This window comes from Saimiri boliviensis, chromosome 20 (genome assembly GCF_048565385.1).
Source record: "Saimiri boliviensis isolate mSaiBol1 chromosome 20, mSaiBol1.pri, whole genome shotgun sequence".
Classification (NCBI taxonomy): domain Eukaryota; kingdom Metazoa; phylum Chordata; class Mammalia; order Primates; family Cebidae; genus Saimiri; species Saimiri boliviensis.
The window spans coordinates 3,553,247-3,575,851 of record NC_133468.1 but is presented as its reverse complement, the minus strand read 5'-3'; the positions used below and the strand labels follow the sequence as shown (position 1 = coordinate 3,575,851).

Below are 22,605 nucleotides of genomic sequence, written 5' to 3'. Positions count from 1 at the left end.
GCAGGATCTCACATTGAGGGCAGGAGTGGCAGGAGGTGGTCACAGCTGGAGGCAGAAGCAGGAATGCAGCAGTAGCAGCCAGGCGCAAGGCAGCTCTGTAACCCTCCAAACTCCAGGCTGGCTGAACTCTATAGCATTGAATAACATGGGGCTTTTCCACCTGGAATTTCCATTTGCTCTGGTAGCCACAGGAGCTTCGCATTCCAGAGGGAGTAGCTATGCACACACGCACACCACCCGAGCAAGCTTGACAGGTGAATACTAGGAGACCCCTGAGGAGCCCAAGAACTCAGTCTGTCCTGTAAGGGTGTCCTCTGGCCCCGAGGACCCCAAGCTGTACTCCTCCCACATCTCTCCTGGACCTCCCCCAGTCACCCAGCCCCCTCACCACCCTCACAGGAGACCACTGAAGCCTGGCCTGAGAATCCATGTGCAGCTGGGAAGAGGCCTGAAAGGGCTGGAATGGACCAATCCAGCATCGCACGGTGGCTAACAGCATGGAGTCCATTCCAATCTGGCTCCGCCCCAACCATCTGTATGCTAATAATCTGGGTATCACCACAGGTTAACTTCTCTGTGCCTGCTTCCTCACTGGTAAAACAGGAGCAGAGCAGTACTCACCACCTGGGCTTGCTCTGAGGAGTAAGAAGTTCGTATTCATCATGGGCACTCAGAACGGCACACTTGGTTAGCTGCATTAAGTGCTAAGGACAGCCAGACTCCTCCTGGCTTCACTGGGAGGGGCAGAATGCAGCCATCTCCCGGCCTATTCCTCATCTGCACATCACAGATAATGACCATCTCCCCTTATTTAACACAAAGGTAAGGCTAAATAATCCATCTAAGCAACAGGGGAAAGCAAAACCCACTCAAATCTCAAAGGTTAAAATAAAGTGAATGTCTGACACCGGTTTCTGAGCCCAGGAGGGAGGCTGGAGCTGCTCCCAGAGCCATGGCCCTCAACACAGCTCCCCAGACACCTCTGCCACCATCTGGTGTGGAGCTCCAAAGTAGTTTCTGCCAAGAAAGTTGCCTAGCACAGGTTTTTGTGTGTGTGTGTGTGTGTGTTTTTTTTTTTTTCCTTTTTCTGAGATGGAGTTTTGCTGGTCACCCTGGCTAGAGTGCAGTGGCATGATCTCAGCTCACCGCAACCTCCCCCTTCCATGTTCAAGTGATTCTGCCTCAGCCTCCTGAGTAGCTGGGATTACAAGCATGTGCCACCATACCTTTTTGTATTTTTAGAAATGGGGTTTCACCACCTTAGCCAAGCAGGTCTCAAACTTCTGACCTTAGGTGATCAGCCTCCCAAAGTGCCGGGATTACAGGCGTAAACCACCGCACCCGGCCTAGCCCAGGGTTTTCAAAGCCACTCATGAAATCTAATTGATGGGTCACAAGAAGCATTTTGTAGTTTTTCCAAGACGGAGTCTGGTCCACCCCAGGCTGGACTGCAGAGTTGTGATCTTGACTCACTGCAACCTCCGCCTCCCAGCCTAGCCCAGGGTTTTCAAACCCACTCATGAAATCAAGTTGGTGGGTCACAAGAAGCATTTTGTTTTTCAGAGACGGAGTCTTGTCCACCCCAGGCTGGACTGCAGAGGTGTGATCTTGACTCACTGCAACCTCCGCCTCCCAGGTTCAAGTGATTCTCCTGCCTCAGCCTCTGGAGTAGCTGGGACTACAGGTGCACGCCACCAGACCCAACTAACTTTTCTATTCTTAGTAGAGACAGGGTTTCACCGTGTTGGCCAGGCTAGTCTCGAACTCCTGACCTCATGATCTGCCTGCCTTGGCCTCCACAAGTGCTAGAATTACAGGTGTGAACCACCGCACCCAGCTGCGTTTTGTTCTTTTAAATGAATTAGTGGAGAACAGAGACTCAGAATGTTGCAAGTGAAATGCAGAGTTAACAGTTGCGTCTGTGTATGTATGTGTTCTGGGTATTAGCACAACAGGCACTCTCACTGGGGCTGCATTTCGGAGTCCAAGTGCCACTGTGGGACCAGCCCTGGTTATCAGCTGCACACCCTGAGGCTCCCCGGCAGGTCATAAAGGGCGCTCAGTAAGCACTGCCTGGGCCAGCAGAGTACCAGGCACAAAGCATCACTCAGGGACCACCCTGAAGAGAGGCCCTGGGTCTTCCCCACACCAGACCTGCCCAGCCAGCAGGACACAGAAGCAGGAGACACTTGCCAGCCTTCCTGCTGCGCCCTCTGGCTCTGCAGCATGGTCAGCAGGAGCACAGCCTGGGTGCCTCTCCACCTTCTGGCCTGGACTTCCTTTCCCGCCTGGCCCCCGTCCCCTCGGCGCCCCTGGCTCTTCTCTCCCAGTCATCGCTTTCCTTCCTGAACCTCACTTCCTCCGTCTGGCCCTCTCCTTCACTCCTCATTCTCCCCTTTCATTTCTTTCCCCGTCTATCACCTCCTTTTCCAGGACACACACACAGAAAGATTTTTCAGACAATTCAGCCTTTACTTTATTTTAGAAAATAATTCTGTAGCTTCCACTTTTCTTTCATGAAACTGAGGTCAAGCAAGAAACGAACACACACCAAGTCCTCTCCACCCTGCCACGGTGTCCTGGTCTGTGAGGACATGAGGCGCCTGGGAACGGGTAGGGAGGCTGGGCAGCACTGGGCCAGAAGCAGCCCGGTCACTGCTCCACCCGGTCACTGCTCCACCTCATGCTGAGGGAGCCACAGGAGCCACAGCCTGCAGGGAGGGGCCTGTGTGCCAAACCCCAAGGAAAAAAAGGATACACAGATTGAATTCTCTCTCCTACCAAGCCAGCAGGAGCCTCCTAGAGCAGCAGGGAGTGGACTGATTTTCAGAAAGGAGACGTCAGGACACAGTCCCTCTCTGAGGCAATGCACGAGAGGGGCTGTCCCAGCACCAAGACCTTCCTCCCTGCACCTCTCCCCTGACGGCTGGGCGGGGGCTGAGGCGCGGTCTTGCTTGCCTCCTTCAACTATCCCTCTCAGAACCATCAACTGCCAGGCTGCAGAGAGAGAAGGGCTAAGTGGGGGTCAGAGCCAGGGGAGGAGGGCAGGAGGCAGTGAGCCCTGATGACCCACCAACTCCACCAGGCCCTGACAAGGAAGTCCCTTTGGTCAGTATCATTTTGGCCACAAATATGTCCCCTTCTCCCATAACCCAGCCCCCCAACGGGGGAAGGGGAGCAGGTATGGAAGGAGGACTCGTGCCTTGGCTAGAAGAGCCAGGTCAGGGAGAAGGTGTCTGGTCAAGAGAGCGAACACCGTCAAACTCTGGTCAAACTCTGCACATGCTCCAGGAGAAAGCTCAGGTCATGGACATTTCTGGCTCAAACAAGCCCAGCGTCCCCCTACCATACAGTGGTTTCCTGCTTAATACCCCCCAACACACCCCAGAATGGGTCCCCTGATCTGACTCCCTTGAGAACGGGAGAATAATCCTCACCTTATCATCTGTGCACTCAAATGCCACTCGGAAAACTCAAAAACGTAAATGCACCTAAGAGGGAAACACAGGCAGGCCGATGCAGCCTGGGGACTGTGGCTCCACCTCAGCTCATGATGTGACAGGGAGGGGCCCAGGACGGACAGGCAGGTGCTAATTCCAGCTAGGATCATAGCCCTCCCATGTCTGCGGGGGCGCCAGGTGGACACGGCGGCCCCGGAACTGGAACGTGACGATACCCCGGTAGCCAGCCCTGGGAACCCCTGACTTGAGGTCATCCATGACACCCAGAGCCTTGGCAAAGGCCTTGAAGCTGTCCCTGCCCGTATACTGCACCCGCACCTCCCCAAGTTCCTTCCGATCATTGGTCCTCACTTTTTCCACCTGCAGCTGGGGAGCCCCATAGACTCGGGCAAGGAAATCCCGGTCATAGGCCTCCCGCTGCAGGTACGACAGGTCCAGCTGGGTAAAGTGCACAAACTGCTGGTTCAGCTTGATGAACTTGAGGTGCTGGTCAAAGAACTGCCCGTGGCTCACGCCCTTGCGGCCAAAGGTCATCGTTCTTGAGATTTCAGGGCGTATGCAGGCCCGCCCCTTCCGCTGCTCCGGCCGGCGCATCCAGTCATCCCAGAAGGCCTTGGGCCACTTGGGCTCCAGCTCAGCCCAGAGCTCGGCCAACAGCAGCCAGCCCAGGCCAGGAAAGAAGTCGGTGCGGTAGAGCAGCTCCGGCTTGCTGGAGTCCACCATCTGCTCCTTGCCGTTGTCGTTCCAGGCCGAAACGCACCAGAGCGAGGGGTCGGCCTTCAGCAGCGGATAGGTGGCCTGGAAGTACTCAAAGAAGTCCGGTGCCACCTCCAGGTCATCCTCCACCACCACGGCTGCGGGGAAGTGGAACTGGTGGAAGACCTGGCCCAGCGCCCAGCGGTAGTGCCGCGCGATCTTGTAGTAGCCCTGGAACTTGCGGTGGTCGGGCGGCACGGCGATGTTGCTCAGGTCGGGCTGCCGGATGTGCGTGACCGCACTGCCATAGGAGGCGATGGCCTGGGCCGTCTCCTCGTGCCCACAGTCCTGGCTAACGATGATGGGGAAGAGCTCAGCTGAGGGCCGGTAATGCAGCAGCTTGTCCAGGCAGCGCCGGACAGTGCTGCGGTCACAGGCAATGACCAGGATGGGAATCACAGCTGGCGCGGGGGTCACAGGCGCACGCGGCTGGGCGGGAGGGGCCGCTGTGGGCACCCTCCACCGCTGGCTCCACAGGGCGTCCCCGATCTGCTGCAGCAGCCCACGCTGCCGCTCCAGCTCCACCTCGGCGTCTTGGGCCAGGCGAATCACTTCACGGGTGAGGCCGGCAGGGTCGTCATCGAGAGCACTGACTGAAGGTGGCCTGCCAGGTGCCGGGCGTGTCCAGAAGAAAAGGAGCAGCAGGGCATTCCACGCCACAAAGAGGATAGCGCCCCACAGCACAAGCCCTGCAGACTGCTTCTTCAGCATCCTGGCCCCCACGGGGGAGGGCAGGCAAGGGGAGGGCTCAAGGCTGCCCTGGGCTTGCCCGGCTCCCTTGCCCGCAGTCCTAAGGACGCTTCCTCTGGACTATGGGATTAGGAAGCAGCCATGCACCTGAAGACAGGAAAGAGAGAACAAACCATCACACAAAGGCATGCCGCTCTGCACCCCACAGGGAGAGGAAGGTGGGGGCAGGGAAAGGCCGAGAGTGAGGCTGAAGGCAGGCCAGGAGGTTGACTCCAGAGGTAGTCAACATACACGCTGACTCAGCAACATATGTATGATGGGGAGGTACAAGGTGATGCCGGTGGAAGGGGACAGAAAAGAACTCCAGCTCCCTCCTCCTTTTCTACCTGTCAGATTTCATTTCCCTCTAGGTGGGAAGGAGGAGGGGAGCAGTACGAGCATCTGCCTACAATTCCTCTAACCTAACTGCCCTAAGATGACTGATTTTTAAAACCAAGTATCACACCTCAGTGCTACAATTAAGTCCCTTACCTAACAGGGAAGCATCCAAGGCCCCCATGAATGTCACGCACAAAACGAAGCTGCTCACGATCTCCAGGTTTATTCAACATTCTGCTGGAGGGAGCGGGCGATGCAAATGAACCAAAAAAAAAAAAAAAAAAAAAAACTAACAGGAGACGTGGACAAGAAGCAAACTATTTCTATTATCTGTACTTGTGAGAATTCACCTGAAAACTCCAGAATCAATAAAAAACTAAACCAAACTCTCAATGAACTGAGCAAGGTAGTGGAATATAAAAATCAACACACACGAATGGATAACCTTCGTATCCACAAACAGCTCATGAGAAAACCCTTCTTACAAAAGCCACAGAAATGGGAAAACACTTAGAAATAAACTTAAACGAACGTTCAAAACCTATATGAACAAAGCTATCATTACTGAAAGACACAAAAGAACATCTGAACATCCCTTGTAAATTGGTCAAGACATCTCGGTATCATCAAAAATCCCAATAAAAATACCTATTTTTGGAGCCAGACAAACTGACAATAAAACTAGGAAAATATAAAAATAAGCTGTGAGGAGGGACTTAGCCCAACCAGATATTAACATACTGCATACTGGCAGGGTACAGTAGCTCACACCTGCAATCCCAGCGCTTTGGGAGGTCAACACAGGAGGATCACTTGAGCCCGGGAGTTCAAGACTAGCCTAGGCAGCATAGGGAGACCCTGTCTCTACAAGTAATAATCAACAACAACCACCACCACCAATTAGCTGGGCAGGTGGCAAGCACCTGTGGTGCCAGCTGCTTGGGAGGCTGAGGTGGGATCACCCAAGTCTGGGAGGCTGAGACTGTAGTGAGCTGTGATTGGACTGTGCCACTGCACTCCAGCCTGGGCAAGAGAATGAGATTCTGTCTCAAACAAAACAAATAAATAAATAATTATACATATATATATATATATATATATATATACACACACATACATATATATATATACACACACACACACACATACATATATATACACTCACACACACACTGCATGCTACAAAACTACCATAGTTACAACTGTGTGGTACCAGTACATAAATAAACAGACCATCCAATGAAATAGAATTTTAACTCCAGAAACAGACTCATTACACAAAGAAATCTAATATGTAATAAAGGTGCTACTGAAAATTCCCAAGGCAAAGATGGTTTTACTAATAGTGTTATAATAATCACGCAGCTCTGCTATAGCTTGAATATGGTTTGTCTTCTGAAACGCATGTTGAAATTTGAACCCCAGTGTGGTGGTGTTGGAGGTGGGGCCTAGTGGTAGGTGTTTGGATGGGTTGTGGGGGGCAGATCCCTCAAAATGCCCTCTGGTGGGTGGGCTAGTTCCCCAGGGATAACAGGCTGTTATAACCAAGCCCAGTCTCTCCTGCATGCCCCTTTATGCATGCTCCATTTCCTTTCTACTTTCAGCCATGTCCATACAAAAACCTACACAGGAATTAAGTTTATAGTAACTTTATTCGTAACTACTCAAAACTGGAAATAACCCAAAGGCCCATCGATAGGGAAATATAGGTAAACAAATTGTGGTTTACTCATAGAATGGAATAATATTCAGCGATAAAACTGAATAAACCACTGACATACATAACACATGACTGAATTTCCAAACAATTACACAACATGGGTCTTTTTGAGAAAAACCAAAAGGAGCACATACACTATGATTCTATTGACATAAAACTGCAGAAAATAGAAACCAATCTATATTACAGAAAGCAGATCAGTTTTTGCCTGGGGAAAGAGGCAGTGGGGTAGTTACTGCAAAGGGGCATTAGCAAACTTCTGGAAGGGTGGATCTGTTTATTATCTTGATTGTGGTGATACTTGTACAAGTATGTATATGTCAAAACTTATCAAATTGTACACTTTATGTGCAGTTTACTGAATATATTTATGTCAATTGTATGCCAAGGAAACCTCAAAAGACTTTTTAAAAGACATTATTGGGTAAAATGGCAAAGTTAGAATACAGACAGTAGTTTAAAGTATCAGTGATAACTGACTGACTCCAATTCTTAGGTAATACACACTGCAGAATTTAGAGGTAGACAGCCAGGATAGATGCAACTTTTCAAATGGTTCAAAACAAAAAATATACTGCATACATAGAGAGAAAGCAAATGGGGCAAAATATTAACAACAGGTGAATCTGAGTAGAAATGTACAAGCACCCACCCTTATTTTATTTTTTATTCTTGCAACCTGTATAAGTTTGAAGCTATTTCCACATGATGGTCAAGTTTCTTGACAATCACATATGCAGACATTGCCCACAGCTCTAAATAGCTTCATCCATCAGTGTCTGGGCCACATCAGCAAGGCAAATTCAAATGATCTGTTTGCTCTGAATTTTTCAGTTAGTCACTTGAGGACATGTATCATATACCTGCTCTCTGCCAGGCTCTGGAAAGGAACCAGGACACGAACCAATGAGAAAAAGGCATGGCCCCACCACATTACTTAAAAGGATCTGAAACACTCCCCAGTTCCCAGCCAGCTGCCATTCCAGACCATAACTACTTGACTGTCCTGCCTCTGGTCTACCCTTCAAACCCCAAAGCTTCAGGCATGTCCCCTCTTACACCAACAGCTCTGCCAGTTGCCCTCTACCTCACAGCCCTCTCTCTAATCCTAGCCAAAACCTTGGGCCTCAGATCTAATCTGAGGCCCTGGGCTCTCAAGCCAGTGGATCTGGCATAAAAGGTGTGGGTAACCCCCCATATAGGCACCGAGGAATGAGAGCTAAGCAGAACCCTGGCACAGTTAGGGCTTGAGGAATATCTCACTTTATAGTGTTACTACTCAGCTATTTCCTTTTATATAATCCTTTACATAGTCATATATTAGTTTATTGAACTAGGGCTTGAAGAATCCCTTTATATAATCCTCTATATATAATGATTAATAGTTGACAGCATGAGTGCCTAAAGAATACTTCCCTACATATATACCTATAATTACATCTTAGTTCATAAATCAGAGGAATGCCTAGAATGGACACAGTACAGAGTATGAATTAAGGGATAAGCAGCTTATAATCAGAGGAATGCCTAGAGCAGACACAGTGCAGAGCATGATTTAAGGGACAAACAGTTATACCTGGACAAGAGGAATCCATGGCCCAGGCGGCAGCGTTCAGTATCGTAAAGACACCCGCTGTATGGCAGGCTTGGGGCGAGAGCCACTCCTCCTGATAAAGGAGTTGTAGGACTTTGCTCCAGTTCCTGTGGAAGGCTGCCCTCAGAACGGCAATCCACCTTGGTGACTGTGAACTTTATCAGCTCTTGCTACTGTGCTGCTCGAAAAGCATCTTCCCATAGAATCCACTGGAAGCTGCCAGAAGGTGGCGGTAACCTTGACAGCTCTGTCACTGCTATGTGACTTAAAGCATTCTCCTATAAATCTTCTTAGAAGTCGTTTTCCCATAGACAGAAGTATTGCACACTGCACCCTCTTCACTGCGCATGGCCCACCTTCAAGCCTCGGTGACCTAATGGGGGTGGACCCCTTACTGCACACGGCCCTTGCCTTCATGGGAACGGGCCCCTTGCTACGCACTGTCCACCTCCTGGCCTTGGTGACCTAATGGAGGTGGACCTCATGTTTTATTGCTCACGACGCTATCACTATCCTTAAAGATGATTTCACTCGCTGCCCTGCCCCCTAACCTATACACAATAAATACTCAGGCTTCTGGACATTCGGGGCCTCGCCTGACTCCGCTCATAGGTGACGTGGCCCCCCGAGCCCAGCTGCGTTTTCTTTGTACTTCTGTGTCCTGTCTCTCTATTTCTCGGATCCTGCGCCTCAGCACAGCATAAGGCTCACCTCATGACCCTGTGGGGCCCTCAGCCCTACATCTGGCTCCCAACGTGCCCTACAAAAGGGCTGATCCTGAAGGGCTTCTCAAGGGGCCTGGATTCTGTCTCCCTTCTGGGGAAACTCCCACAGCCCCTGCCAGCATCCACCACAACTCGTCTTCTTCCTAGAAACCAACCACCCCCACCACTCCAGGACATCAGTCTTTTCAGAAACCTCAAGTCCATTTCCACGTAACTGTGCAATTAAATTCGTATTTTATCAGGGCTCATATGCTATATATCAATAGATACATGTCATCAAGTGACTAAGGAATTCAGGGTAAACATCATTTCAGTTAGCCTTACTGCTGTGCCCAGCTGGGGACATATTGATGGAGGAAGCTACTCAGAGTGGTGGGCCATATTCCCATATTTTATTTTTAAGAAATTTTATGTGGAAGAAAAGAGTGATGCACAGAAGAGTTTAAGTTTTCTTTCTTTTCTTTTTTTGAGACAGTCTTGCTCTGTCACCCAGGCTGGAGTACAGTGGCATGATCTCAAGTCACTGCAACCTCTGCCTCCCAGGTTCAAGCGACTCTCCTGCCTCAGCCTTCTGAGTAGCTGGGATTACAGGCACCTGTCACCACGCCCAGCTAATTTCTGTATTTTTAATAGAGACGGAGTTTCACCATGTTGGCCAGGCTGGTCTCGAACTCCTGACCTCAAGTGATCTACCCTCCTCAGGCTCCCAAAGTGTTGGGATTACAGGTGTGAGCCATTGCACCCAGCACTGTCAGTTTCTTTCTTCACTGTCCCCTCAGGATGTTGTCCATGCTGGAACTTACCCCCAGTCTCATGGCCAGAATTCCCTGCCTCCCAACTTCCGGCCTCCTAAATGACTGTGCAAGAAAAAGACTTATATAATCGGATGGGGAAAGGGAAGAGGGACTGAACTCTATTCACTGAAGTGCTAGAAGGGCAGGGCCAGGCTGAGCAAGGTGGCTCAAGCTTGTAATCCCAGCACTTTGGGAGGCTGAAGTAGGCGGATCACATGAGGTCAGGAGCCGGCCAACATGGCAAAACCCCCTCTACTAAAAAATACAAAAATTGGCCAGGTGTGGTGGTGTGCGCCTGTAATCCCAGCTACTCGGGAGGCTGCAACAGGAGAATGCCTTGAACCCAGGAGGCGGAGGCTGCAGTAAGCTGAGATGGCGCCACTGTCCTCCAGCCTGGATTACAGGGCAAGACTCTATCTCGAAAGAAAAAAAAAAGAAGGCAGGGACTCTTCAGATGACTTCTGCACCCTTTAGATGGCTTTTTACTCTTCTCTACACATTAGAATTTGGTGGCCCGCACCCACTACCTGAGGCTTAAGACCTCCTGCGCCATCCTAATAAAAACAATCTTCTGACTGGGTCTTTACTTAGTAAGTCTGCACACATCAAGAGTGGGTGGAGAGGCCACAGGAAAAGCTGCCCCCGTCCAGCCACGGCCTCCGCCTTAGTCCTCAGACCCTTGTTCTCCACCCCACAGCCCTGCGCTTCAAACTTGCTCCTCTTGCCATAAGATTACATGACATCCCTATTCCCAGCTCACCTGCTTCTTCACATAGGCTCGTCCTGGGCCCCAGCTATTTTCCTACTGTTTGTTCATGTAATTCTTAGGACAGGATCCTCAGCTCTGCCTGGAAGTTAGTGCTGTGTGCACACACATGCACCACAAGCCATACACCCTCTCCCAGCTGGCTGTGCCCAAAGGATGATCAAGCCCAGTCCCTGGCCAGCAGCAGTGACCTGCTCCTCCAGGAAGCCCTGCTCAGGCCTGCTAAGGCCACCATCAGGAGGGTGCAGCAGCAACAAAGGCAAGCCAGATAGCTCAGAGGCATTACCCTACATTTGGTCACACTTCTGAGACTCAAACTGGGTTGCTGTGAAGACTGGATGAGATAAGCCATGTTAGGTGTTTAGAACAGTGCCCAGCTTGACTATGTAAATATTAGCCAGTCACTTCACTCCTTTCTCCCCATTCTCTTTGTTCCACTCGACCACATTGCCGTCTGGTCCCAAAACAGCCAACCCTGCCGTTGGGGTCTCTGCATGTGCCCGTGTGCCAGGTCTGCTCTTCCCTATCTTCTCACCTGGCACACTCTGATTTTTGTCTCTGCCAAGGTATCTTCCTTGATATCTGGGACCATGCGAGGTCCACCTACCTTTCACCAACAGTAGCAAGTGCAACCACTTACTCAACTTCTATCAGACCCCCTCAGCTACAAGCTACATGAAGTCAGGGATTGGCTCCACCAGCACTGCCAAGCTGCTGTGCTAGTGCCCTCAATATTCAGATGTGCCTGGGATCTGAAAACATCCGCAGTTCCTCAACTGCAACTGCCAAATCCAAGTAGCACTAAAAAACAGAAGTTTCTAAACTCAGTTGGCAGTAAAACCTCACCCAGCCTCATTTGGTAAAATCTGATCTGATCTAATGTGAGGCTATTTATAGTCTTTTATCTCTCCTGCTGTGGCTATTCATACATTTTGCTACAGAAATAAACATGGTGGCTTATGCTGTTCCGCTTCTGATCTTCCACCACAGAGTAAATTCACCAGATCATCTTTTCAAAATCCAAAAAATTCTGAATTCTGAAACACATCTAGGCCCAAGAACTTCAACCTGAACTCATTTCTTCGTATGAAATACTGTTTTAAGTTTGACTCCTGATGTAGTTTCCCAGCAGGTCTGTCGCTAATCTTGCTTCCCTCTCACAAACCTACCCAACAGCAACAGCACATCCCTCCTGACGAGCGCGCCTGGTCATGACACTAACTTGCCTTAAAAACCATCAGAGGCTGCAATCCCCGTAAAACAAAACTCAAGCTCATTATTATGACATACAAAGCCCTTCATACAGACTGGCTCAAATATCCTTTTCAACCTTACCTCCAACCACTAACCCCATGAACCCCGCACTCTGGCCTCAGTAGGCTGCTTTTCCACTAACCCCATGAACCCTGCACTCTGGCCTCAGTAGGCTGCTTTTCCACTAACCCCATGAACCCTGCACTCTGGCCTCAGTAGGCTGCTTTTCCACTAACCCCATGAACCCCGCACTCTGGCCTCAGTAGGCTGCTTTTCCACTAACCCCATGAACCCCGCACTCTGGCCTCAGTAAGCTGCTTTTCCACTAACCCCATGAACCCCGCACTCTGGCCTCAGTAGGCTGCTTTTCCACTAACCCCATGAACCCTGCACTCTGGCCTCAGTAGGCTGCTTCTTCCCCAATGAGTACCCTTGGACACTGCTGTGTCTTTGCTCCAGCTGGTCCCTCATCCTGAAACAAGACCCATCGCACCACCTGCCAGCCAGCCACCCACACATCCTTTCAAGCCACTTCAGGTGACTCCTTTTGTCACATGACAGAGCTGGGCTACACTCCCAAAGCACTCTCTCCACGCTGCAACAGGATCTGTGGCCGTACTTACCTGACTCCTACCTTCCTCCTTAGGAAAAAAGACTATGACCTCTGTGCCCATCACAGTGCTTGGCACATGTATGAGGTTCAGACGGCTAGACGGAAGACTGCTTGCACTACTACGTAAATCAGGAAGAAAGATGGCCAAAGCAGCAGTAAGAGAGTGAAGGGTTCTATTTTCCAAAGACGACTGCACACATCCCATTCCATATGCTCTTCTTACAAGTGACAAAGACACTCTTGCCTCCCGAGGTGAGGGCTTATATTCCCTCCCTTTGGTTCTGGGAAGAAGTGACACTATGTGACTTTTAAGATTAACTCATAAAAAGCTGTAGTTTCCACCTGGGCCTCTTAAGATGCTTACTCCTAGAACCCTGCTACACGGACAGGACACCCATAGGTATTCCAGCTGACAACACCAGCTAAGGTCCCAGCTGACGGCCAGCATCAACCACTAGACATAGGAGACGGCCTTCCAGATTATCCCAGCCCCAGCCATACCTGACTGCAACCACGTGAAAGACCACAAGCCAGAACCACATAGCTGAGATGTTAATGAGTCTGTTGTTGTAAGCCACTAAGTTCTGGGGTGATTCATTATGGAGCCACCAGCACCTGAAACAATGAGAAAAACAGAATCTAGATAGTCTTGACAATCAGGACAAGTGTCCTCCCTGCCCTCTGTGCTCAGCCCCAAGTCCAAATACTGAGGCCCTGTCTCCACTCACATCCCCTTTCTTGTTAAGTATATATTCCTGCATAATGAATTACCCCAATAATTAGTGGCTTAAAACAATAGTTATCATATACTCCCTGTCACGGTTTCTATCGGTCAGAAATTTGGACAGTGTAGCACAAGGGGATGGCCTGTCTCTGCTCTACCATACCTGAGGCCTTGCTGAAAGGCTCAAAAGCTGAGGGCTACACTCCCCTAGAGGGTATCACATTCTCTCACAGGTCTGTAGGGTGATGTTGGCATTACTGGCAGGAGTGCTCGCTAGAACCCCTCTATGTGGCCTGGAAATGTCCTGGAAGTGGTGGCTACATTCCAAAGGTGAGTGTCCCAAGAAAGCAACCAAGCCAGGCGAAGGTGTATCCTTTCCCTGATTCAGCCTTGGATAAGGTTTGTCTTACTCACTGGTCAAGGAAACAAGTCCCTGCTCACATTCAAGGGGAGGATATCACAAACCCCACCACTGGGTGGGAAGTGGACAATGTCAAACTGTAACTACATGTGGAAGGGGATACTTACGGGTGAGAACCTTCGGGGAAAATACAATCATCTGTTACACCTTCCTTTTTAAATAGAACTGTCCTTAATCCTGACCTGAGTTCCTAATGATGTCATTTATGAGACTGGCATGCAAGGCGCAGACTCAAAATTGGGTTTGACTTTTTGGAATTTTCACAACTCCTTTAGGGAAGTGACACAGCCAATCCACACCACCAAATACAAAGACATCTGGACCATGGTGGGGCATGAGGAGTGAGTCTTTTCAGTACAAAAACTTTCAGCCAAAACCCAGGTGGCTCTGAGCAGGTCTTACCTACCCGTGCTGGGCTCACTCAGTTTCTGAATCATTTGAAGGACTGCCTAGGACCTATGAGATCCTTTCTAATACTCTGATTCCATGGTATTCTCCAGCCTAGTTCCTTTCTCTGGCAAAAATGTTTCTTAAACAGCAAGTGAACACCAAATAGTCAACTTCCAATCATGAGCAATAAGAAAAAAGTTATATTTAGCTTTAAAATTAAGTATAGAAGTGGAAGAAATGGTAACAGATTTTCCCTTCTATCTCTGCTTTGCTTAACGTTAAAAAGCACAACCTAAAAAATCCAGAAAATACAGATATGTCACAGATAATGGAAATCTAACTGAACTACTTTCTTGTTCATTCTTAGCCCTCGGCTGGACTCCTGTATCATGTATCAGGCCCGTAATTTCAGGATGGAAGAACAGAAAGGTAGTCAGAGAAGATACACTAAATAATTCAAGGGTTTAGAGAATAAGACCTAGGAGGCAAGGGATGCAGGTTATTTATCCCAGAAAAAAAGGGTCAAAGGGAAATACAAGTGCCACAAAAGGTATGAGGCCTGGGATTCAGACAATCCAGTCAACCAGCCAGGCAACTTTGGACAAGTCACTTGACTCACCTGTGCCTTAGTTCCTTCATCTATAATGTGACAGGGTTGATGTGGTTCATCACAAGGTCCCAGTGCCTGGATGGGTTAGTGACAATTTCTCTAATGCCTCGAACAAGTACCGAGTTTACCTTGTTACACAGGACACTGAGGTCAGACATACTGCAGTGCTTCTAACTGTGAGAATAAGACACAGAAGCAGGGGTACGCGTGAGCTCAATGGTCCCCAGAATTGGGAAGGATCAGGACGCAGTGATTTCTGAAGAAAGGCAGCCCTGGATGATGTGAGCATGTAAGAGCAAAGTCTACATGGCCTGGAAAATATTATAAATGACTGAAAATAAAGCTGGATAACATCTCAGCCAGTGATGTTCTAAAACAAACAGACCTACTACAGCAGCAAGAGTTAACCAAAGTGAAGCTTCAGCCTTGGGGGAGGAAGAGCCGGCCAGCCAGTCTCTCTACTCGAGTTGATCAGATGCGGGCGCTGCGGGTCCCAGGGCTCTCTTCTCCACACATTAGCAAACAGGTAGGAAGAAAAGTTTTCTTGCCAATGTATTACATATGTATTTCAACATTGAGTCAATTTTCTTTCGGCTGAGGAGAATCAACCTCTCTTAACTTGGGGAAAGGATGCTGGGGTGAGGTTAGGGGAAAAGGCCACTCCCCCACCCCACCCCCTCCCTGCCCCACACCCACGGAAACGCCCTGGGCCGAGTTTCACAACATCCTCCCCACTCCGCGGAGCCCGCCCTCCCTCGAACAGCTGGGGCCGCCCGGGATTCCGAAAGCAGAACGCGGAGTTCCAACCTCCCGGCTCGGCCCGGGCCGGGCCGCTCCCGAGCCAAGTCCCCTCTCGCTAGCACTCCCGGGCACCGGGGCTTTCGGGCGACCCGACGTCCCTGGGGCTCCCTCTCCACCCCCGCGAGCCCTCCCCGGGTCGGACCTCCGCCTGCGGACCCCTACTCACGACGTCCGCCCAACGTCCCTGCCCCGAACTTGGCCCGCCCCGGGGCGCAGGGAGCGAGCGGGTGCCCGGGCGCGTCCCAGGCGCTGCCGCGGCTGCCTCGCCTTTAGCTTCGCCGGCCCTTCCAGCGGCGCGCCGGGGCCGGACGGCCGGGCGGGCAACGTGGCCCTTCCCCGGCAAGCGGGGCGGGGCGGACTGGGGGGCGGGACCGGCGGCCCTCCGCGCCCAGCTCTCCCGGCCGGCATTCGCCGCCCGCCCCCCTTCCTCCTGGGCCGCCTCTTCTCAGTCAACGCCGTCGTTCCGAGGGCCCAAGTTTCCCCGAGCCCCCAACTTCGGGAGGCGGCTTCCCTGCTCCCCGGCGCGACCCTGAGGGTGGACGTCCGACCCCGCCCTCGGCCCCCCAGCGCCGCTGCCCCAGCCCGGAGCCGCGCTTTAAGTGGGTCCGCAGCCCAGGAAAGGCGTTCACCAAACCCCAGGCCGAGGGCTGGAGCCGGTCCCCCAACCCCAACCTATGGGAGGCGGAGGAAACTGGGTGGGGGCGCGTCGGGCAGGGACAGAACAGGAACCAGGGTGCCCGACGCGGGGCCGGGGGAAACACCTGTGCCAAAGCAGGCCAGGGCCAGCTGTGGCTTCTCCCCTTGTTTTTCCTTTGTGAGTGGGGAAGGAGAGCGTTAGTTCTGAGTAAAGAAAGCAAAGAGAGACCTGCCAGCAGGGACGGGGTAGGCCCACCAGCCCTAGGCGGGAAGGACTCAGTCGCAAGCTTGGGCGGTAGCACCATGGAAAAGCCTAAAATCGGTCTGCGCCTGGTTGTTTTAGAGGGGAGGAAGGCGCGCGACCTGAAGAGGAGGTGAAGGTGGACCCAGACCCACCGAGGGGAGGGAGGAACAGCTCTTCAGTAGCAAATACCTGTGGCTGAGCCAGAAGCAAAGTCTGGCCAGGAGGAGAAGAGACGCAGAAGACCAGGGGCTCCAGTGCACAGGGCCACTTTCGGCAGCAATCAGGTCTGAGGCCTGGATTCCACCAGGAGCCAGCCCCACTTCCTACCCCCGATTCCTACAGCCCGGCCCTCTGCAGAAAGCTCAGTTACCCACTCACCTCTCTCACCGTGGGACCCCAGGTGGTGAGGGTGGGTAGCTGAGGCCTAAGGGCTGCTGGGTAGCTGACTTCCCCTAGAACAGCAGCTGCCATGTGATCAGGACCCACGCCCCTGACATCAACCCCTCCCCCGTGTTTCAGAGCACGGAGCAGCCCGGAACTCTGCGGCCTGTGGTTACCGACTGACTTTGCTCACTAACTTGTTTCTACATGAAACCACGAATTGTGCAGGGTTCTACAGAAACAAACGGCCAGGCGCACCCCACAGGCCCTTGCATGGAGGCAAAGACCTAAACCGAAACTGTTAAGGGGTCACCAGGTATGGTGAGAATCCTCCACCTGCCAAACCCTCCCTCAGCTTCTTCAAGCCCCAGAGCTCTGCAGAGTGGGCGGTATCATCCCCATTTTACAGTTAACTAGTTTGAGACTCAGGGTTAAGTGTCAACGTGCTAGAAGCCACAAGACCTGGTGGGGAGCATGGCCAGGTTTTAGACCAGGCCTCCTGTGCACCCCTCCCCGTCCACCCCCCTCACACACATCCTCCAGTGCCAGTGCCCTGAGAGGGCTCTGTGTCCTCTCAGGCACTGCCATGAAGCCTCCGCAAAAGTGGCCAGAGCCCCGATCTGGAGGAGGAGTGGGAGAGAAGGCCGGCCCACTGAGGCCCGCTGTGTGCAGTGTGCGGTGTGCGGTGTGCGGGAGGCCTGTGGCCTCCACTTTAGCTGATTGCGTGCACTGCGGCAGGCGCCTCAAGCTCACGAGGATGTGCCAGTCAGAGGCCAGTGTCTGTCACCTCCACCCTAGGTTTGCCTAATGAAGGAGTCAGGGCCTGGGGGCTCTGCATACTCATAAAGGACAACAATGATATTTCCTAAAAGTGAAAAAGTTGGGAAACAGTGGTTTGTAGATCCAAGACATGACGAGCTGAAATCACCTTCCAGGAGAAAAGACGGACATAAGAGGGTACTGAAAGCTGGGGGAAGATCACCCAGCCCATGAGATGTCAGATTCCCCCCTCTAACCCCCGATACCTCTCCAGAAGGGGACACAGGATGGGGGGCCGTTTGTGCACCATAACTCACACCCCATCTCTGCCACCCTCTGTTTGAATCCCAAAGCTCACAGGAAAATCCAAAAGGAGAAATTCCTGGACTACAAGAGACTATCCCAAAAAGAAAGGCCCTGGTTAGAGAATCAGGATGGGCTTGATGGAGGCAAACGAAAACACTTGGTCTGAGAAGCAAGAAACCAGGGTAACTAAGTGCCAGACTGGCCTGCGGAAAAGAGGGCCCTGAGCTCTTGACAGAGGCTGCCTGGGCAGCAGTGACTGCGGTAAGAGGGACAGAAACAACGGGCCAGCCGGGATTCTGGGGGTGGGCCTGGGATTGGATTATGTGCAAAAGAGACAAACAGGAGGATCCAGTCACAGGATAAAACAGAATTAGAAGGAACAATACCCTTTCCTGCCCACTCCACCACCACCAAGATAATTGAAAAGAAGAAAAGGAAATTGCCCTTCATAAACCATGCCCAAGATCCATGACATTTTTTACAATTCGGAAAGAATTCATGCCCTGAAGTTAAAACGTACGTTGGCTTGAAAACAGTAAAAGCAAAGTTTTTAACCAGGGTTTTGCTTCTCTTCTCCCTGCCTCCCAGCATCTCTGCTTGCCCCTCTCCCTTACCCCACGGTAGAGACCCAGAAACGCATCTCATCCAGGTCAAAGAAGAAAGATTAACACAGTAATCACTAAACAATGTCTGTGAAATGTAATTTTTGGTTAGCCAGCTAAAATTCATTTGGAATAAAGAAGGAAATATATAAATGGAGTTAAAATACACACATTGGCCAGGCGGATCACAAGGTCAGGAGTTCGAGACCAGCCTGACCAGTCTGGTGAAACCCTGTCTCTACTAAAAATACAAAAATTAGCTGGGCGTGGTGGCGTGTGCCTGTAATCCCAACTACTCTGGAGGCTGAGGCAGAAGAATCGCTTGAACCCAGGAGGGGGAGGCTGCAGTGAGCCAAGATCATGCCACTGCACTCCAGCCTGGGCAACAAAGCGAGACTTCATGTCAAAAAACAATAATAATAATACACACACACACACAGTCTGGTTAAGTCCATCATTGGTCCTGGCTCACCAGCCTGATACCTGCTGAGTGCTGACATCCTGGTGCCCCTGTGAGAAAGCCAGTGGTTGTCTTGAGAGGACTGTCTCATGAAGGGTCAGATGGAGGGCAGGACAGTGGGAGGGTCAGGGAGAGGAATTCTTGCTCACTCCGAGGAGGAAATGCTCTACCACTGAGGCTGCCTGGGAAGCTGAGACAGGAGAATCACTGGAACCCGGGAGGCAGAGGTTGCAGTGAGCCAAGATCACGCCATCGTACTCCAGCCTGGGCGACAAGAGCAAGACTCTGTCTCCACACAAAAAAAAGAAGCTGGGTGCAGTGGCTAACGCTTGTAATCCCGGCATTTTGGGAGGCCGAGGCAGGTGGATCACAAAGTCAGGAGTTCAAGACCAGCCTGGCCAAGTGGTGAAACCCCATCTCTACTAAAAATACAAAAAAATTAGCTGGACATGGTGGCAGGCGCCTGTAATCCCGGCTACCAGTGAAGCTGAGGCAGAGAACTGCTTGATCCTGGGAGGCGGAGGTTGCAGGGATCCAAGATGGCACTACTGTACCCCAGCCTGGGCGACAGAGCAAGACTCTGTCTCAAAAAGAAAAAATAAAAAAAGAAATGCACTACCAACTCCTAGCCAGACACTTGGCCCTTAAGGCTTAAACTTCCCTCCACCACCTTTTTAATCAGCTTACCTCCAAGGGGCACACTGAAATTGGACTGGAGAGCCATAAGGGCCAATGTAGTATCTGCAAGAATTCTTTAATCCAACTTCTCCTCGGATCCATTCACCGGTTCTACAACTTGACAATCTCAAGTATTGTTTAACAACAAGAGGATGAAACAAATTCAGGGGCAGACTTTTAATTAAGGACATCTTCTTGGGTTCTTGCCAGCACATGATTTCAGTAAGAAAACAGAACTCCTGATTTGGAGTTGTTTCCGGCTTTTAAGGCATATGGAGCAGTATCAGTGTTAGTGTTTCCTATGTGCATGGCCCTGGATACTTTTCAAAATCCTTCATTGTTTCATTTGCTCCTTGTAACAACGTGTGAACACGGAAAGTTAAGTTTTACCCCCATTTTGTAGGTGAAGAGAACATGGCAGAGATTAATGGGCCTGTGTAGGGTTGAACACTGACTAAAAAAGTCAAAGCTAGAACACAAGTACTCCTGACTCCCAAACCTATGTTCTGTTACTCTGCTCTTTTGCTGAGCTTTCATGGCCTAAGCTCCGGTTTTAGGAGGAAGAGAAACTTAGGTTATCTAGACCATTCCCACCCCCTCCCCCCCACCAACAGTCCTATTCGGTTAGCTCCCCAAAACAGAGCAGCTGCCTCTGGCTAGGTAATCCATTCCAGTCTTAACCCAGACTGACTTGGAATCCTATTATCTCCCAGTTGGAAGGGCCCTTAAACGTCATCTAATCCAACCTCCCTTCAGAAGCCTGAATTATTTTCATGTTCTCCTTGGCCTAACCTCACCATTATCACTGCTCACAATCCAAGGCATTCATCCAGCCTGGGCCAGGAGAGGTTGGGAACAAGTACACATCCGGACAGAGTGAAGGAGCGGCGTAGCTTCCAGTGCACCCGTCTGGATAAGACTCCCTGAATAGCAGTCTCAGCACACCCACTGGCTCAACACCCGCACAGGTGCAGCAACTCACTAAGTGGGAAACGAGACAGGAGCCTTACCTTGCTTCTCTCGTCTCCGCTGCTCCCCTGGAGATCAAGCCCCCATCCAGCACTCCATTTCCAAAACTGAGAATCCCAAATCAGATCCCCCAAACAAAGTGCAGCTTCTCTCTTCTTATCCAGGTCCAAAGTCCATGGCTGAGCTGACCCTGAGGGGGAGGAGTCTGGGGGGGAAGGGGTGTGTCCAGGCCCCTCCCCCCCCACTGCAGACTTCAGTACCACTCTCAGGGGTCCGTTACATCCCTTCATCCAGCTGCCTGGTTAAGCTCAGAGTCTGGTGATAGGCAGATCCCAGATACTATTCCATCTCTTGCTCAGGCAGGGGAAGTTATCCACTGTGAGAACTGGCCCATATGTCTTCTGCTGGGGCTCATGAGAAGAAACAGGTCTTAGAAGCGGCATGGCCCAGGAGGCAGATTTGTGTTAACCTGCAGAACATTTAAATAGTATAACATTCTCTAATCTAGTATATACCCAAATAGAGTCTTAAAACCTTCTAGTTTCCACTCCCTACCTACATTAAAAGTTGATACTAGGCTCTACCATCAAAAAACCCTCGTTAAACGCTCCACAAGATTATATAAAACATCTATTTAACTCAGGTATCACACGCCAGAATAGTCACCTCATCAAGTGTTTATATATAAACATATTATATATATGTACAAACATATACATGATTCAGGATAAAATATGGGTCGTACCCATTCTCACCACAGAAAAATTACTGAGGACTGTCTAAGAAATAGACAAAATAACGCCCTTTCTCCTGCCCTCCCGTCTAAAGCGCAACATAATCATCGAAACCCCCAAGCTTCTTAGGGTGCTGTTTTAATTCACCCGCCGTCTTCGACCAGTTAATAAATCCTTCCCAGACCGGGACGTTGGCACCCTCCACATGCATTCTTTGCTCCTTTTCCTTCCACCCTCACGCCCCCTCTGCTTGCAAAACTGTGCCAGAGACACAATTCCCAACCACTGTCGAAGTCCTTCCCGGGGGTAGAGAACACTCTCCTGGAATGTTTAAGGCCCAAGTCCTGCTTGCAGTACCCCCACAGTGTCCCCATTTCTCAGCCCGGAGGCTCACCCTGCCGCCCCCTCCCCTCCAAGTTTATTCCAAAACAGACACACACACACACACACTCACAGACACACACACTCACACACACTCTGACACAGACACACACACACACACTCTGACAGACACACACACACAGACACACACACTCTGACAGACACACACACACAGACACACACACACTCTGACACAGACACACACAGACACATACACTCAGACACACACACACACACTCTGACAGACACACACACTCAGACACACACTCACACACTCAGACACACACAGACACACACACTGACACACTCTGACACACACACTGACACACACTCAGACACACACACTCAGACACACAGACACACACACTCACACTCACACACACTCTGACACACACAGACACACACACTGACACACACACTCACACTCACTCTCTCACTCCCTCCCCCCTCCCCCGCTGCCTTCCTGTAGGGGCGTGGCGTCCACATGACCTCCACCCCCTCCAAGAATTTAACTCCTCCCACCCGTCTCCCCGGAACCTCGAGCTCCGGGTCCACAGGGGAAGGGGGTGACACCGCGACCCTCCCTGGAATCCGACCCCCTACCCGTCCGCCCTGCGGACGACCCTCGCCCTAACCGCGCCGGGCCGTTACCTGCTGCCCGCCCGCCCCGTCTCGGCTAAGAGCCGCGGCCCGCCCGGGGTAGCAAGCCGGGACCCAGGCCCGATCCCCTGCGCCAGCCCAGGCCCCACCCCCTCGAC

At 51.2% G+C, this 22,605-nt stretch overlaps 1 protein-coding gene across 14 annotated transcripts; it reads right to left on the bottom strand.

Annotated features, from left to right (window-relative positions):
- Positions 1-3,399: 3,399 nt before the first annotated feature.
- MGAT1 (alpha-1,3-mannosyl-glycoprotein 2-beta-N-acetylglucosaminyltransferase) lies at positions 3,400-22,464 on the bottom strand. 14 transcript variants are annotated; one of them, XM_039460319.2, is made up of 3 exons: positions 20,774-22,464; positions 13,253-13,366; positions 3,400-5,054 (listed from the first exon to the last, which is right to left on the bottom strand). In XM_039460319.2, the coding sequence occupies exon 3, from the start codon at positions 4,926-4,928 to the stop codon at positions 3,591-3,593; it is 1,338 nt and encodes a 445-aa protein (XP_039316253.1). In that variant the 5' UTR covers positions 4,929-5,054; positions 13,253-13,366; positions 20,774-22,464; the 3' UTR covers positions 3,400-3,590. The 14 variants fall into 14 exon arrangements, with proteins under 14 accessions (XP_039316253.1, XP_074246487.1, XP_074246488.1 ...); XM_074390386.1 differs by lacking the exon at positions 20,774-22,464 and adding an exon at positions 16,767-16,949 and having other exon boundaries at positions 13,253-15,070; XM_074390387.1 differs by lacking the exon at positions 20,774-22,464 and adding an exon at positions 16,767-16,949.
- Positions 22,465-22,605: the final 141 nt, after the last annotated feature.

Excerpts from the sequence above, each read along its gene's own strand:
- MGAT1 (XM_039460319.2), bottom strand. The coding sequence starts at position 4,928 with ATGCTGAAGAAGCAGTCTGCAGGGCTTGTGCTGTGGGGCGCTATCCTC.